An 18,247-nucleotide genomic window follows, 5' to 3' on the forward strand; every position below is an offset into this window, starting at 1 on the left:
CCTGTATGCCCATGGTCATAGTGGCATTATTCACAAAAGCCAAAAGGTAGAGACAACCCAAGTGTCCACCGACAGATGAGTGGATAAGCAAAACATGGTCTATACATACAGTGGATAATTATCAGCCTTAAAAAAGAAGGAAATTCTGATTAAAGCTACGACATGGGTGAACCTTGAGGACATGATGCTAAATGAAATAAGCCAGTCACAAAAGGATAAACACATATGATGCTTCTCATATGTGGTCCTCAAAAGTAGTCAAATTTACAGTAAAATGGTGGTTGCCCAGTGCTGAAGATAATAGGGAGGCAGTGTTGAATGGCTACTGAGTTTGAGCTGGAGTAGAGGAGAAAGTTCTGGAGAAAGATATGGCAGATGCTGACAATATAACTTAATGACAAGACCTGTATACTCAAAAATTACAAAAAGGTAAATTTTATGTGCATTTTACTATAATAAATAAAATAACATTAAACCACCTAATAATGCCAACCAAATACCATGGAGTAGCTCCTCTCCATTTACCAACTCTTTATTAATAAGTTTAAGCTTTTTCTCTCCCAACCCACAAATATCAGGTGTGTCTGTCACTGAAGAAGAAGGACAGCTTAAAAAAGCACTACTATTTCATGGATTTCATACTCACAGGGTCCTGAATCGCTTCACTCTTCTCTGAGTTTTCCTCTAGACAAATCCTCTCCTTCAGGGCACTCTTGGGACTCTTAAAAAAAAAAAAAAAAGACATTCAGTTCATTTCAACAGGCTCACCAAAAAGGGATAAGGAAAAATAGGGTGGAAAAAAATAGGGTTCTGAATTTCATATTTGTATTTGAAACCACTAAATATCTTTCTAAATACCTGGCTCTATTTGTTCTCCTGACTTTGGCAAGACACGTACTCTCAATTGTTTTAGTCTTATGTTGATAAACAGCATCACACTAATAGCTGCACTTTGTCTCCAGGCCTGTGGGCTAATTTCTATCAAGTAACCCTAACCAGATTTATTATGTACCTCAAACTCATTATGTCAAAGTCAAACTCTGTCTTTACCCAGCCCTTTTAACCCCCTTTGCTCCCAACTCTTCTTCCCCCCCCCTTTTTTTTTTGAAGATTTTATTTACTTATTTGACAAGAGAGAGAGAGATCACAAGTAGGCAGAGAGGCAGGCAGGCAGAGAGGGGGGGAAGCAGGCTCCCTGCTGAGCAAAGAACCCAGTGTGGGGCTCGATCTCAGGACCCTGAGATCATGACCTGAGCCAAAGGCAGATGTTTAAGCCACTGAGCCACCCAGGCGCTCTAACCAACTCTTCTTTCTATGCAACTTAAAAGCATTCTCGCCTATTTATATGAATAAAATTAAGCTTCTGCCTATGTTTCTGTGAGTATCATTTGAAAGTGATTTGTGGATTCCTATAAAATTTGTATGGTATGTTTGGGATGTCCTAATATAAACCAGAAACACTATCATATGCACAACTTCAATTCTGGACAATAAAGAACACCACAAAGCAAAGGAGCCATTCTTCAGAGAGCAGCTGAAAATGAGGTACAGGGGACTTCTGTGTGAATGCCAATAGGGAAGGTGCATGGTGTTTATACATATACCAAGACAGCACAAGGTAAAGACAATAGTAGCTTCAAATATAAGCCCCACCTTGGAGAAATGGAGGACTCTGTGTCTTGGACAAGAGATACAAAAGACAGAGCTAGAATAATCTTGTCACACTGAAACGTGAGAAAGCTACCGAAGTTACCGTGTTATCACCTTAAAAGAATACTGAAGAGAACTCGAAAGGGCTCCCACTGCCCAAAAGAGGGATAGTTTCAGCAACAACAAAAAGTAATGACTGCAATGGACTACAACAGAAAAAGCAAATATGTTAAAGTCTACGAATTCAAATATTACACATATGCACGTGTACACACACAACCCCCCTGCATTAGTGACTGCTAGATTGTGTTAAGGTACTGACTCCTCTGGAAACAGATACATAGAGGGATAAGAATCTAGTATCTATCCTGCATTTCTTGTATAAGCTATATTTTAGGGTAACCTAAAAACTAGCAAGAGAAAATTCTCTGTAAAATAATTCCACTAGTAAATACAGAAGGAACGACAAAATTATAGTATCATTCTTTTGAAACCACTAATTAAATAATGGATGCAAGCATTTTGATCATCAATGACTGGTAAGAACATTACATAAAAGCTTAACGGAAAAGTTGATTATGTAGGAACCATGCTGACATCAGCTGAACACCTTAAACAAACCTACAGTCACAGAAAGACAACCAGACATTCACCTTCTGATGTGATGTAACAGGATGGACACAGTCCCATCCATGAATTGTTCTTGTCAAACAACAGCTCTTAATCTGATCGAGACTCCAGATCTCACTAACAGCTTCAGGAAATATGTAGAGATGAACACATTAAACAATACCATGAAAATACAATTAAAATGTGTTTGTTTTACTGGGCATATTACCCAGTTTCTGTCACAAAAAAAAATAGCAAGGAAAAAAAAAGAGGAGGTAACAAATTAAAAGACTATAAAGCAAAGGCTGAAGACCTTGACTAGATCCAGACTCAGATAAACCAACTGCAGAAAGATCATTATGAGACAATTAGGGTAATCAAATTGCATATTAAGAAATTTGATTTTATGATAATGTTATTACGGCTGTATTTTTGAAAAAGTCTTCTTTTCTCTTAAAGACACAGATTAATGAAATAATATCTCGGATTTAACTTGAAAATACTCTAGTATCTGTAGGGTGTGAGGAATGGGGGACAAAGACATAAGAAGTTGGAGAGCTTGTCGATGACTTCAGAGGTTGGGTGATCGGGTACATAGCAGGGACTGTTATGCTCGTCTCTATTCTTGAATAGGCTTAAAAATTTTCCACAGTAAGTTTTTAAAAACATTAGCCACGAATTCACAAAAATCAAAGAGACAGATGCTCTAGATTGTAGGTGATGATCTGTGGTGAACCTGCTTCTGTTGTGAGATCTGGGTGTGGGGTGTTCTTCAAAGCCTTCTCTGAGGGGAGCATAGCAGGGAGCTTTACAATAATAATGGTATCACAAACATTACAAGAAGACTGTTTTTTAAAAGTGAGCAGAAGAAACGCATGGAAGAAATGTGGAGATCCACAAGCTAAAAGCAGCACATCTTTAGCTTCAAACAGACACCTGTAGGAATTAAACTAGTTTGTCATGCAGTCAGGGACTATCCTCGTCCCCACTGTTATCATCTCTCACCTGGATTTCCACAACATCTGTTTACTATTCACCTGGCTTCATTCTCCACATCTATAAAATGGTGATACTGCTTCTTTAATATTATTGGGAGAATTTAAAAGGGTATCTGTAGAGCATGAGGCACACAAAGGAGGTGGTCAATAATAGTTAACTATTTATGAGCCATTCCATGCACGTTTGTTAAGGGCCCATCAAGCCTAGCAGTCTTCTGTCCTTCCAGATCTCCCTGTCTCTTTATTCTAATTCATTTCCACACTGATGTGTTTCTGAGTGTGCTTCTCCTCTGCATGTGAGATAAAGCCCAAACTCTCATTCATTCTGCTGTTCATTCAAATACTTATTAAACGCCAATTATATCTCAAACAGTCTCAAGTCATTGGGATGCCTATTTCTACACTTGCCAATTCACTCTGTTTCATAAAGTTATATTTCTAAGCCACTAACCCTAACCCTAACCCTAACAGTCCTTTATGTATTTTTTTAAGATTTTATTTATTTATTTGACAGAGATCACAGGTAGGCAGAGAGAGAGAGAGAAGAAGGGAAGCAGGCTCCCCGCTGAGCAGAGAGCCCAATGCGGTGCTCAATCCCAGAACCCCGAGATCATGACCTGAGCCAAAGGCAGAGGTTGTAATCCACTGAGCCACCCAGGTGCCCCAACAGTCCTTTAAATACAAGATAAAATTCAAATTTTTCTTCTGTACCATTTATTGTGAATTCCTAATTGTAGGATCTGCCAGGCTTTGGAGACATAAAGTCAAGTAAGACTGTCCCTGTCCTCTTAAGAAACTATCTAATGGTAGAGACAAAAACAGAGAGAAGGAGCATTAAATCTAAAAGGAGAATGCAAAAAGGATCCCTAAAAACAGTACTGTTAGAACAATGTGAAGTCTTTTACAACCTGAACTCAAGCTTTTGTGTCTAAGATAAACTCTAGCCATTCCATCCACAACCCTAATATACCACAAAATTTTCACTGCTCTCCCAAAATGTTAGGCATCTCTACTCCTCAATACCTTTGTTATATTTAGAGTACTGGTAGTTTAGAGCTAGATGTAGACAGATCACATATTATCTGGGTAAATTAGCAAATTAGTTAACTCCCTTTGGCCATAGTTTTTTCCTCTGTAAAATTATGTTAACAATAGTGCTACTTCATGTGGTTGTTATGAGAATTAACTAAAATAAGGAATGCAAAACACTCATTACAGTATGTGGTATGTATGCCCATAAATGTTTTTTTCGTGAGTCAAAATTGAAATTTCTCATTAAAACCTTCAGCCCATCCAATCCTAAGACTGCTAGCATTATCTTCCCCACCCGCCAAAATCCTCAAATTTTCCTTGAATGAAGTTCTGAGTCATTGGGCCTAAGCCTCAAGAAGTGGTCTGAATGATGGCTTGAACCAGTGGCTTTCAATTTTTTTTTTTTTACCACGACCTTCAATAAGAAATTTTATACTGTCAAGCAGCACGTGAACACACAGAGGTGCATGTATGTGTGTGTCTAACAAAAGTCACAAGAAGTAGCACTTACCTTATCTACATTTTGCAAAGCACTATTTCCTATTCTTTTCTTTTTTTAATGCTAGTCCCAACCCACTACATTGATTCCATGATCCACAGTTGTAAAACACTGTGTTTAGACTATCTTCTTCATCACTTTTAAAGAGGGTGATCTATTTTTAAGTCATTATTCCTACCACTGCATACTATTTACAAAGGATTGTTGAGTAAGCAACAGTGAACTTAGCTGGTTAAGTATTCATATGACTACGGTGGTACATCATAATCAACTTGAAATGTTTTCTTATGATCTTCCTAACAAATATCCATCTTCATCTGGCAATCTGAGGGTTAATCAAGAAAGTGTTACTAAGCAAGGGCTATTAACTCAAGTCTATCTAACAGGACTAAGGTTTTTCCTCTTTGTAATGGCAAAGTGCCCCATGATTCAAGACTGAGTCACTCTGACCACAAATGGAATATTAACATGCTCTTAAAGATATCAACAGTTGGCCTCTTGGTTCAGTAGAAAAAAAAAAAACAAAAAAAAAACACTAGCATTATTAACTTCTCAACCCACAAACAAGAGGCCTGCTGGGAAATTCCACCTCCTCAAAAGAAACATTAGGCAATGTGTATCTAAGGGAAAAAGGGAACTCTGGAATTGAAAACTCATAGACAACAGTGTCCAGAACTCTGCTCATCAAATTGCTGCATGAAAGGTGGTGGTGATAAAAAGTAAGTAGGTAAGGGGCGCCTGGGTGGCTCAGTGGGTTAAAGCCTCTGCCTTTGGCTCAGGTCATGGTCTTAGGGTCCTGGGATTGAGCCCTGCATCAGGGGGAGCCGGCTTCCCCCCCTCTCTGCCTGCCTCTCTGCCTACTTGTGATCTCTGTCTGTCAAATAAATAAATAAAATCTTTAAAAAAAAAAAAAGTAAGTAGTAAGAGAACACCTCTAATTCACATAACTTAAAATCCAATATGGAAAGGAGTTATGAAGAAGAAAACAAGATCAAGATGTAGAACACTTACGTCTGCGCTGTCACTACTGGGCCGAGAAACGTCTCCACTGCTATAGTCAGTTCTGCCTAGTCCGTCACCAGGATCGGCTTCCACCTCACTGACTGGCAGTGGGTCACCTAAAGGCCTGGAGGATGTAACTACAGCTCCATCCTAAAACGGATCAGACACACGCACACACACCAACACAATAAAAAAATTCATTACGGATTGCAGAAACAGACTCACACTGTCATCTAAATGGAGACTGGTAAAAGTTGGCCAGTTTGATATGATCAAGAATTCTTAAACCTCTAGAAATTTAAAGCATAAATAACTACTAATTCTGTGGTTCTAAAATAGCATGATCTTAAAGACAGGGAAAGTGCTATTTTAGCAAGGAGAAAAAGAGTTCAAACTTCTGAATAGAGCAAAATATAAAATAGTTGGTTAAATTATATAATTCATATATCCTGCCCATTATAGTAAAGATTATTACACTAGAACTTCTGGTTAACTGCCTCCCAACACTTTAGAATTTCAATATATTGCCAATTTGGGGACACAGTGCTATAACATAATACAGGCTTTTAAACCAGGAACCACATTTTTATTGTTTGAAGAGAAGAAGAATGTCGTTTTCGCTCAGTAATTATAACAACATAAAACTGTCAACATTACTGAGGCATAATACTCAAAATTTCATATGCCTAATGGGATTGAAAGTAATGAAAAAACTAAATACTGTGTAACTGGAAGTACACTGAACCAGGAAGTCAGGAGAGACCATATAGCTGTGTGACCTCGTCTAAGTCATTTAACCTGTTTGGACCCTAATTTTCTCAACCACGTGATTTTTTGACTTTAAAACAAGCCGATGAGGCTACATGATCTCAAAGAATCCTTTGAGTTCTACAAAACTGTGGCTTTCACTCATAGACTCAGGGAGCACAATAAATCAACACCTTTTACCCATTTCAGATGGTATAGGGGTATGTCCATTTTGCTTTAAGATGAGACATAAGGAGCTTTTCAGATCCCTAACCTGAATATTACAGAAGAGAAATCTGGTTGGGCTACTGTTTCTAATGAGACATCATCTCCATAACTTACACCGATATAACAAATTCTATTTAATTCTAGTTCAAAATTTCAGTGAAAAATACAGTCGTTAAGAATGTGAAAGTGCTCTGAACTCATCAGACTGGGTCTAAACTCCAGTTCCATTGCTTTTAAGTTACATGACTTCAGACAGATTATTTAATATCTCTGAGTTTCTCTAACTGCATACGTAAAATGAGGGCAAGCAACAGTAGTGTCTAATCTTGGGGAGTTGCTGTGAAGATAAGTGAGAAAATACTTGTCTCTGTATTTAGCATAATGCCTGCCATTTTACAAAATCTCATGTTCCTATTTAAAAACATAACTGCCATTCTCTTTGAAAATGGGAGAATGAGCCTCGAAATGTAAACATATGTATCTAAATACATTTTAGTAGTTTGTCACATCAAAGCAAAAGCACTCAATTCCTTTTAAAATGATTGTGGAACAAAGAAACACGATTATCATGAGCAAGCAAAGATCAGAAGCCCACATTTCTTTTAGCTAATCATTATTTCTGTAACATGCTACACAAGACATCTTCTTGGCCTATGCTAGAAAAAAAAAAAACTTTTAAAAAAGGCAACTGCAACATTCTTTAACACATTCCCAGAAGAAAAATCTCCTGCAAAAAGTTGGGTAGCACTTTTAACAATGATGCTACCTGAGCAGAGCCTGTGGCTTTGGATAACTGCTCTTGCAGCTGAGGAATGTGTTTCTTGGCCTCTTGGATCTCTTTTAGCAATCTTTGGGCAGGTGTTCGGTTGTAATCTTCCTGCAATAACTGAAAAGTTATAGAAATATTTTGAGAATTAATTATGTATGTCAAGAAAATATAGAAAAAGTCCATTCTTAATAAAAGAGCGGATGGCATTGATTACAACACTGCTTGGCTGTGATCATGACAAATACCAACTCAACTAGGCCCACTCACATTTTCACTGGCCTGTAAACAGCCCCATTTCTAATTCAGTACCTGCAGCCGTTCCTGTTCTTTCTGCAACATTTTTCTCAGAATTTCTACTTTCTGGTTATGAACCACATTGTTTTCCTCCTAGAAAAGAGATAAAAAAAAACCAAAAACAACAACAACAACCAACCAACCAATATAGGGCAAGCGAAGCTAAAATAAATAGCGGTCACAAAGACAGGCTGTGAGATACAGCGCTCAAAGTTGGAAGGTTATAGGGGGATTTCAGCCCTTCTATTTCACTTTTACTAAACAAGGTTCAAGAAAACATTAAATAATGATATTAGCTGGAGAAATGAAGTCGCCTTAGTACAAGAATAATATCTTACACTGTCCGTCCCTTGGATCTGTACCATGCATGACTCAAATTTCCAGAACTTCCTGCGTGAAATATTAAGACAGCTCCCTAACTCCTCTCTACCATCTCTTCTTAGAAGTTTCACAAACCTCTAATACTTGATCTAATTAGCTTTCCTCAACTCCCGCTACAGTCACATCACTTTCTGCCCCCAACTCCATCTCACCACAAATTTTAGTGGATTCTTACTGCCTCTCCAGTTACATATAAATTAGCTTTGTAGTTGTGTTTTCTTCAAAACTAAATAGTCTTACTTTTTTCAAGCCTCATCTCCCACTACTTAAATCCTTAACAGACACCAGCCAAACAACAGTCCTGGAACTTCCCCCAAACACTTGGTGCTTTCTTGGCTCTTTCTCTTTTATTCTGCTTCTTTTACCTGGGCTCCTTTCCTCCCCATTGCCACCACTCAATTCAAATCAGAGCTTTCCATGAAGTCCTTCCTTGTTACAACCAGATGTGCTTCCTCCCTTCTCTGAATTGTCACAGAGCTTAATAGTTCTCCCCTCATAATGTCTACATTCTGCCTTGGTATTGTAATTACTCGTATACTCTTGATTCTATCTCAAACAACAAGGGTTTAAGTATCTACTACAGGCCAACTGGGGACACAACAATAAACAAATAAACAAACCTCTGTCCCCTTAAAGTATATATTCTAAGATAACCAAGGACCTCAAACATAGGGTATCTTAATTTTATTTTTGTGAATGGCACCCTGTTTTGTATATGGCAGGTGTTAAATATTTCTCAATTCAACCTGCTATGCCAACACTCTAATCATTTCAGATTAATACATTAATTTTTTTATATTTGGAAGTGATTTTCCAGTATTTTGAACTTAAATTGATGCAAAACTCTTAATATAAAGTAAAGGTATCATTATAAACTAGGCATTTAAGAGTTTTTCCCCTCTTCTTACCCCCATGAGCACAGGACTAGTAATTCTCTCCATGTTCCCAGATGCTCCAGGTGAATGAGGGGATGTCATGATGGGAGACATATGTCCAACAACTGATGGCTCTACTTCAGAATCGGCGAGTGGAATCTGGGGCGACCCAGGCGGGCGTCCCTGAACAGTGAGAGCTACATAGGAACCAGCTTGTGGCGAGGAGAGAGAGGAAGGAAAATAACACTGTCAAAATCTTGCTTACAGCATTTCTCTACTTCCTCTTTGACAGTTCTCTAAGATCCAGTTAGTGAACAAGTTCGATCATCTGCGAACCACTGCTCCACAGAAAAAGAATCCAACTTGTCATTGCTTTTTTACGACTCCCCTAAAAATCTAAAAGAACAATGCCCTTTTTGGATAGCAAATTACTATTCATAAGATCAGATACTACATGAAGGCAAATAAAATTTATAATCTCTTTAACTTAGGGAAGGGTGAGTTAACAGCAACCATCTACTAATGGTTATGGTCAATTAATTTCTTTAATGTAAATTTAAGAAATCATCCTATTTTGAGATGATACTAATTAGGCAGGGTTTAACTATTTTACGGAATATCATGAAGCAATTTTAAATCAACTTTAAAAAATGAGTAGGACAAAAAATATCCCACGAAAATTGGAGAAGAACATTCAATAAATGAGTAGTGAGTTATTTTTAAAATGTGGGGAAGACAGAACTTCACTAGCCATATTACAGGAGGAAGAAAGTACAGAAAGCAAAACCAACCCTGACCAGAAAGACTCGACAACAGACATTCGTTATTTATTTAGCATCAAGAAGAAAGGAGACTTTCTAAATCAGGATATTTCTAGATAACTGACCTCTGAAGGACAAAATCTCCCTCTAAGACTTTTCAGTAGAATTTCTAAATATGTTTATTTCACACTTTTCTCCCTATTTAACTGCCCATGGAACTCACTGTCAATTATTTCAGTGGTTGAGGTTCTAAGCCTTTTTTTTTTTTTTTTTTTTTTACACTTCGTGGTCACAAATGCTATGATTTGGGGGTATTTTAGAGACAAACTTTTTAGGGTTTTTCAATTGTATTTTTCTGTCAGAAAGTCATCTATTATACCTTACTTATCCCATATATATAATATATATATGTATAAGAGTATATATATATAAAAATATGTAAAAAATATATATATATATGTAGCTATACCTGTATTTACTTGCCTCCACTAGCTTCCTATTTCTTTCCTTTTCTTCTTCAGCTATGTCCAGAGAGTATGCATTACAGAGTAGGGCATGAGGGACCAGCACAAGCAGAGTACACAGGTGTGAGGCACTGCAAATTTAGATCTGTTCTGGAGGCTCACAGTGCTTTGCACTTACTTTAAATTTTTAGCCAGGCTCTCAATATTGGATAAGGCATCTTATCTGCTATAATGCTAGGATCTACTTTTTCTGAGCAAAATTTACACTGGTATGAGCAAAATATATAGCCTAAAAATCTAAAGAAATAATCTTATCTTTTATACTCTGCAATAGTTATCTGGCATATATTTATTTATAATCATAAACCATCATATGTATGTGGCACATAAAAATATATAAAACACAATCTCATTACATAAATAATCAAACTGATTCAAGAACGGGGGTCTAATTTTGATCATCCCATTTCTTTTTAAAAAGTACTAAAGTGAAGAACTATGAGATCACAGGGACCGTTTAGAGCCCTGGCAAAGAGTAAAAGCTAAAAGCCCTCTGATGGAAAGGTAAAAAGGATTCAGGGGTTGCTTTAGTTCAAAAGTAAGATGGCCAAGAAAGATTTCAGTTTATTAAATTATTCTAAAGATGTCCACTCTATAAAACAAAAATATGATTAAATAAAATAGTAGTGTTTCTCCTTGGCTAAAAACAACTATTTCTTATTTGTAGCCTACCGTGGAAGAGTTTGATCCAGAAGATTCTAAATTCTTAACCCTGGAGATATTCCAAGAGATCACTACCCTGCATTTTATTTAATGATTTACTTATCTGAGGAAACATGACTATGCTAGATGATTTTTAAAGTTCCATTTCAGTTCATCTGGGCCTTTCCATCTGAATTCTCAATCTCTTCCCCCTCAGACAACTCATGCATTTCTTTCAAATATATGCCTTCTATATTACCAAGAGTGACAAGGATATTATAATCAACCACATATATAAAGTGGACAAAAGATAGTTATTAGTAAATTAAAATTTTTCACCTTGGACTTTCCTTTAATGCAGGGTTAAAGCCAACTCCAGCCAAGAGACTGAATCCGGCCCACAGACTGTTTTGATAAAATAAAGTTTTACTGAAATACAGCTACACCCATTCATTTACATACTGCCTATGGCTGCTTTTGTGCTACAGTGAGAAAACAGAATAGCAGACTATAGGAACTACAAATCCTAAGACATTCACTCTCTGGCTTACTACATAAGTATTTTCTGATCCTTGCTTTAAGGGATTCAGAAACCAATTAAAACTGAGAATAACATTCACCTACATTTGATTAGCTTCACCACTTCCAAATGGTTTGAATGAGTCACCAGAGTTCCATTCACCTGTAAGAAAATGATAATAGCATGTCAGACACATTCCATTAAGAATGGATAAACTGACTTTAGGAATTATTATACATAATACAACCCATTATAATATAACATAGTATTGAGAACTATATTAAAATGTGTATATATTTGGTTCAATATTCACTGTTATTGCTATTCTATAAGGTATACTCTGCAAGAAAATGAACTTGAATCCAAAACAAGGCCATGACTTAAACAACATTATAACTTACCATGAAAAATGACAAAAGATACCATGCAAGAGGTTTTACAAGTCCTTCACAGTGAAGGGCTCTGGCAAACAAAAAATACCTCTTTGCAAATTCACTGATTTGTCAAAATCAGTTTAAAAGATTAAAAAAAATAAACAATATTTCCACAATATGCAATTTACTTGAAGTTTTCCAACCATGACCCAATCTTTACAAAGAAAATTAATTTTCAGTTAGGCTAATTATAGGAAATGTTATCCAAAGTCTCCACTAAACCAAATTAAGAAAAAATATCAAACATGGAACCAACATTATTTTTCTTGATGCAAGTAATACTAATTTTTACAAGGTCAAATATATCAGTGTCTAAAGTAGCAATGAAAGTATACTAATCACGCCCATCAGAGATGGTCAATGTTACACACAAAGTTTAATCTCTGAGACACTATTCTAGCATAAACACACGAGATACACAAACACAGACATATACATTATAACTGCCTTTTTTCCTGCAGATCAGTACTTCTTTGTTGTATGTGGTTATCTTCCAGTATAGATACACACGCAGACCTAGTCTATTCGTTTTAACAGCTATAGATGAAATGTAATTTCTTTTTCTAGCCCTCTATTTATTTATGCACATTTGCATTATTTACAAACTTTTTAAAATAATTATTAATTTATTTGAGAGAGAGAGTGAGTGAGTGCAGGGGGTAGGGGCAGAGTTAGAGGGAGAGAGAATCTTTTTAAGCAGATTCTCACTGAGCACGGAGCCTAGCTGGGCTTGATCCCATGACTGAGATCACAACCTGAGCCAAAACCAAGAGTCAGAGGCTTAACCCACTGTACTACCCAGGCATGCCCACACATTTTTAATGTGATAAAGATTAAATGAATTTCCCTGTGCACATATCACTTCACGTTTGTACACTTATTTCCTTAGGTAAGTTCCTAAAAGCAAAGTGGCTGGTCAAAGGTTATATACTTTTTAAAAGTATATAATTTGGGGGTTACCTGGGTGGCTCAGTCAGTTAAGTGTCTGATTCTTGGTTTCAGCTCAAGCCATGATCTCAGGGTAATGAGATCCAGCCCTTCAGTAGGCTCCATGCTGGGTGTGGAGTCTGCTCATGATACTCTTTCTCTCCCTCTCCCTCTGCCCCTCCCCTGCTCTCTCTCTTAAAACAATTTTTTTTAAAAAAATTATATCACTTGATACATATTCAGAAATTTATATCTGAATAGATTCTACCCAATTTATACTGACAAGTTTAGAGACTAGCCATTTTACCATACACAAACTATGCCAAAAGTATACGATCAATAATGTTTAAAATTTCTGACAACCAAATATATTTTTACATTTTATTTTATTTTATGTTATTTTATTTTGTTTTTTAGAGAGGGAGAGAGAAAAGGGGAAGAAGAGAAGAGGGAGAGAGAGAATCTTAAGCAGGCTCTGTGCCATGCACAGCCCACAGTGGGGCTCAATCTCACAACCCAGAAATCATGACCTGAACTGAAATCACGAGTTGGACACTTAACCAACTGAACCACCAGGCCCCCCTTCACCTGTCATTTTAATTTCTATTTCTTTGTTGTAAGTGTGGTGAGACATATCCTAATTCTTTGCCTTTTTTTTCTATTAGGCTATTTATTTATTCTTCTCTTAGGAATTTAAAAGTGCTCTTTACAAGTAAGGTATTCTACTCTATAGTAAGTTTCAAATACTTTTTTCCAGATAGTTGCTTGTAAATACATATTCATGGTGCCTTTTCCTATGTAATAATTCAATTTTTTAAGTATTCAAATTACTCAACCATCTCAAGAGTAATGACTGACCAATCCACTCTTCCGTACTGGTCAGAATTCAAGGCCTGTTTCTGGACTGATGGGCCTATACCTAGACTAGAGCAACTTGCTTTGAATTAATCCCTACCATGTCATCTCACACAACACCCATATACATTAACAGTTATTTTTTAAGCTGTTCTTATATCTCTGTAAAATTTATTTGGAAGACTCATCAGTTTGAAAAATAATGACACATCTCCCCAGTCATATTAATATATTTTGAAGAGATTTTCTTACTAACAGATAAGACTGGGGAGAAATGATCTTTATCACAGTGAGTTACTTTCCTAGCTAAGAAAACACATGATTCCATTTATTCATGCCTTTTATTATGCCCTTCAGTAAAAAGTAACACTAATTATAAAATAAATGAATGTTTTTTATAGTCAACAAATACATACAATGCACTGCTTTTTATAAAAATTCAAGTAAAAAAATAAAATATGGTTAACATATGCTGTTTTTATTTTTTTTTAAGATTTCTTTATTTTATTTATTTGACAGACAGAGATCACAAGTAGGCAGAGAAGCAGGCAAAAAGAGAGGAAGGGAAGCAGGCTCCCTGCTGAGCAGAGAGCCCAATGTGGGGCTTGATCCCAGGACCCTGGGATCATGACCTGCGCTGAAGGCAGAGGCTTTAACCCACTGAGCCACCCAGGTGCCCCAACATATGCTGTTTTCAAATCTACCATAATAAATTCCATAATAGTCTTTTCCTTACCTTGATGATTCGATCACCTGTCTGTACCCCAGCCCGCATGGCTGCTCCATCTATAAAAGGAATTAATTACTTAAAACATAATTCATTTGCATGTACTGCTAATTTTCTTGAAAGAGAGGCAGAGTAACCAAATGGTTAAAAACATGTGCCTTTGCCACTCTCTAGTTGTGTGAGATGCATGGATTAATTTTATGGGTTTTTTTTTTTTTCACTCTAAGCCTCAATATCACCCGTAAAATGGGGATAAAAGTACCTACCTCAAATTACAGCATCCAATATAAAGAAAGTACTCAACATATGGTAATAGAATATATTATTATTGTCATTTTGTGAAATGTGGATGCTTTGGAACACATAACCATTTCTTTAATCTGGTCTAACAAATATCTCTTGTGCCATGAAGAAATAAAATTCCACAAACTTCTCTAAGTGATGATGTATAAAGCAACATGAATAAGGAGTCATATAGTTTCTAAAACTGTAATAAGATTGTTTTCTTTTTAGTGCAGACAAAGAAAATCAATTGGGGTGAATTCATGCCTGTAACTAGAACACTAAAGACCAATTTAACAAAACAGGCCATATGACCTGCAATGTATATGATTCTCTTATTCTAGGCAGTAGACATTAAGCTTTTCTCTTTTTACTGTTTGCTCCCAAGTGACAAGACTATTTAAAAAAATGCCTTGCCTTCTTTGACAGACTGTACGAAGACTGGGTTGTCTCCACTGACCGTCAGCCCAAATCCATTGTCATCCTTCTGGATGATCACACAGCGCTGAACAAGACCTGCACAAGAACCACAGGGTAAAGAGAGAAGAGAAAATGGAAGAGAAAAAGACATAATTACATATTAGTAATGAACTGTAACGACCTATATTCTATCTGGAGAAACACAAAGTGGCACGTGAAACCCGTATCACAAACCAGAGTACTAACTCCATAAACAAAACAAATACAAGAGTATCACCAAGAGTCATGTATATTGGTTTCTCACTGGAGAGGCAGAGCAGAACTGCTCTGAGATTAAAAACAGCTAAGGCAAAGTGGAAAAGATGAAGTATTAGAGAGGAGACAGAAGGCCTATTCACATCTCTGCTATTTGTAAAATGAAATCTTCCCCACTGCCCTGTGTTCAGGTACTCTGACTGATATTCAAACCCTAGAAAATCAAACATTTGGGGACGTTAGGCTAGAAGCATCCCATGGTAAAGCCCAGTGAAATCCAATCTCACTCTCAGAAAAAGAGACTATCTAAAGAAGGGAGGTGCATGAAGAGCATGGGAACTCTTCCAAAAGAGAGAAAGAACAAGTTCAAAGAGAAGAAAGACCTGGGCTCATAGAAAAAATAAACAGAAAGGAGAAAAAAGTAGGAAAGACAAAGAAAGAACCCTCGAGCTCAACCAACTTGTTTCTTTCATGTACTTACCTGATTCCTATAGGAGAATTTGTTTTCCTTCTAGCAAACAGCAAACAAAGGTAGACAAGGCAAGGTGAAAGAAAGAAGACCACAACCAAAGGTACAGGAATGTCCCATCACGGAACCCTGATTAGTACCCAGGGCTGTTTGATCATAAATCAAGATCTGAAGATCCTGAACTCTGTGTTAGCCAGAGATTTAGTACTTTCAGCTTTGCAAAATCTAAGTGTCTCACCAAAAACCAATATATAAAACATGTAAAATAATGCAAGTATACTGATGTTCGGAAAATAAAAATTTCCTCAAAATAACGATTTTTACACAAAGAGCATGACCTTTTAAATAAGTCTGATGTACAAAATAAAGGATTACATTAAAGACTGCATATTAATGAATACATGTATTTCTTGCTGTTAATGAAATGTCATAAGTCTGCGAGCCTACTACAAATGAAAGCCTGGAATAAGGGGATTATAGTACAGAAAACACAAACCATAACCCCACACAAAAAATTAACTTAAAGCAAATCATGGACCTAAACACAAAGGCTACAACTTTTCATAAGAAAATACAGGAGAAAATCATCAGGACCTTAGGGTAGGTCTTTCAGGATACAAAATGCAGCAACCATGAAAGAAAAAAAAAAAAAAAACTAGGAAATTGGACTCAAAATTTTAAATACTTGCTCTTCTAAAAACATGGATAAGAAAAAGAAAAGGCAAGGCACAGAGTGGGAGAAAATATTCATAATTCAAGTATATGATAAAGGACTTGTATCCAGATTATACTGAAAAGACAACAACTCTATAATTCAATAATGGGGGACTCATTTCAAAAAGAACAAAAGATTTTGGGGCATCTGGCTGGCTTGGTCAGTAGAGTGTGTAACTCCTAATCTTGGGGTTGTGAGTTCAAACTGTGTGTTGGGCGTAGAGATTATTCAAAAAAAAAAAAAAAAAAGAACAAAAGATTTGAGTAAATGCAGTACAAAGAAACATACCTCAATGGTCAAAAACCATATGCAAAGGTGCTCAACATCTGCAGTCATCAGGAAAATGCAAACTAAAACCACAGTGAGAAACCACTGTATACTAACTTGATTGGCTAAAAATAAAAAGACCGATAATACCAAATGTTGACAAGGATGTGGAGCAACTGGAACTCTCATGCATTGCTGGTGGGAGTGTAAAATGGTACAAACACTTTGGAAAACAGTTTAGAAAATTCTTGTAAAGGTATGTACACATTTACATATGACCCAGCAATTTCACTCCCAAGAGAAATGAAAACTCAAGTCCACATAAAGACTGGTTACACAAATAGTCATGGTTGTTTTGTTCCTAAGAGCCAAAAACCAGAAATAACTCTAAAGTCTATCAACAGATGAATAGATAAACAAACTGCTATATATCGATTATAATAAAATACTACTTAGCAAGGAAAAAGAGGAATAACTCATACATGCAACAAACATGGATGAATCACAAAAACATCATGCTAAGCAAAGCAGATACAAAAGAGAATCCATACTATATGATTCCAGTGGAGAACAGGCAAAACTAAAGGACAGTAACAAAAAGCAGGGTAGTGCCTAGGGACACAGTGGGTTGGAAGGGTGAGAATGACCACAAAGAGACATGAAGGAACCTTCTGGGGTGATGGAAATGTTCTATATCTTAATTAAGGTAAAGGTTATATGAGTGTTTATTCCTTTGTCAAAACTCATCCAACTGTACATTTAAAAGGACTATATCTTATTTTATGTAAATTGTACCTCAAGAAAGTTGATTTTTCACATCAAAATTTGTTAGCCCTCAACTCTAGAGACTACAACACACCAAACAGTAATTGTTGGTTTTTTTTTTAAGATTTTATTTATTTGTCTGAGAGAGAGAGGGGGAAAGAGAGAAACAGAGCATGAGCAGCAGGAAGGGATAGAGAGAGAGGAGGAAGCAGGCTCCCCGCTGAGCAAGGAGCCAGACATGGGGCTCGATCCCAGGCCCCTGGGATCATGACCTGAGCCGAAGGCAGACAGTTAACACACTGAGCCACCCAGATGCCCCACCAAACAGTATTTGAATTAGCAAATTCACCACTCCCACAAAATAGTAAATGGTAATGGAGGCAGAGGAAAGATAACCTATCAGAATTTAATCTTTGATGTAATGCTGCATCCTTCAAGTAAATGGGAAAAACTGTAACTAGAATGGGTATGAGTACATAAAAATCACGAAGATTTTTTATTAATTTCTAGTACATAATACAATAAATATAAGAATTAGAGACTCTTGGTTTTGGCTCAGGTCATGATCTCGGGATTGTGAGATCAAGCCCTGTGTCGGGC

At 36.6% G+C, this 18,247-nt stretch overlaps 1 protein-coding gene across 4 annotated transcripts in view; it reads right to left on the bottom strand.

Annotated features, from left to right (window-relative positions):
* Positions 1–18,247, bottom strand: part of ARHGEF12 (Rho guanine nucleotide exchange factor 12) — a 139,428-nt gene that overhangs the window by 46,955 nt on the left and 74,226 nt on the right. For 3 of the 4 annotated variants that reach the window (XM_046014698.1, XM_046014695.1, XM_046014697.1), the window contains 8 exons: positions 15,174–15,272; positions 14,484–14,533; positions 11,636–11,693; positions 9,118–9,296; positions 7,844–7,921; positions 7,532–7,651; positions 5,800–5,940; positions 647–721 (listed from right to left, as the gene is read on the bottom strand). In XM_046014698.1, the coding sequence (XP_045870654.1) occupies positions 647–721; positions 5,800–5,940; positions 7,532–7,651; positions 7,844–7,921; positions 9,118–9,296; positions 11,636–11,693; positions 14,484–14,533; positions 15,174–15,272 (800 nt within the window). The remainder of the gene's footprint in view (positions 1–646; positions 722–5,799; positions 5,941–7,531; positions 7,652–7,843; positions 7,922–9,117; positions 9,297–11,635; positions 11,694–14,483; positions 14,534–15,173; positions 15,273–18,247) is intronic. The other variant, XM_046014699.1, reaches the window with a different exon arrangement.

This window comes from Meles meles, chromosome 8 (assembly GCF_922984935.1).
Source record: "Meles meles chromosome 8, mMelMel3.1 paternal haplotype, whole genome shotgun sequence".
In the NCBI taxonomy this organism is placed as follows: domain Eukaryota; kingdom Metazoa; phylum Chordata; class Mammalia; order Carnivora; family Mustelidae; genus Meles; species Meles meles.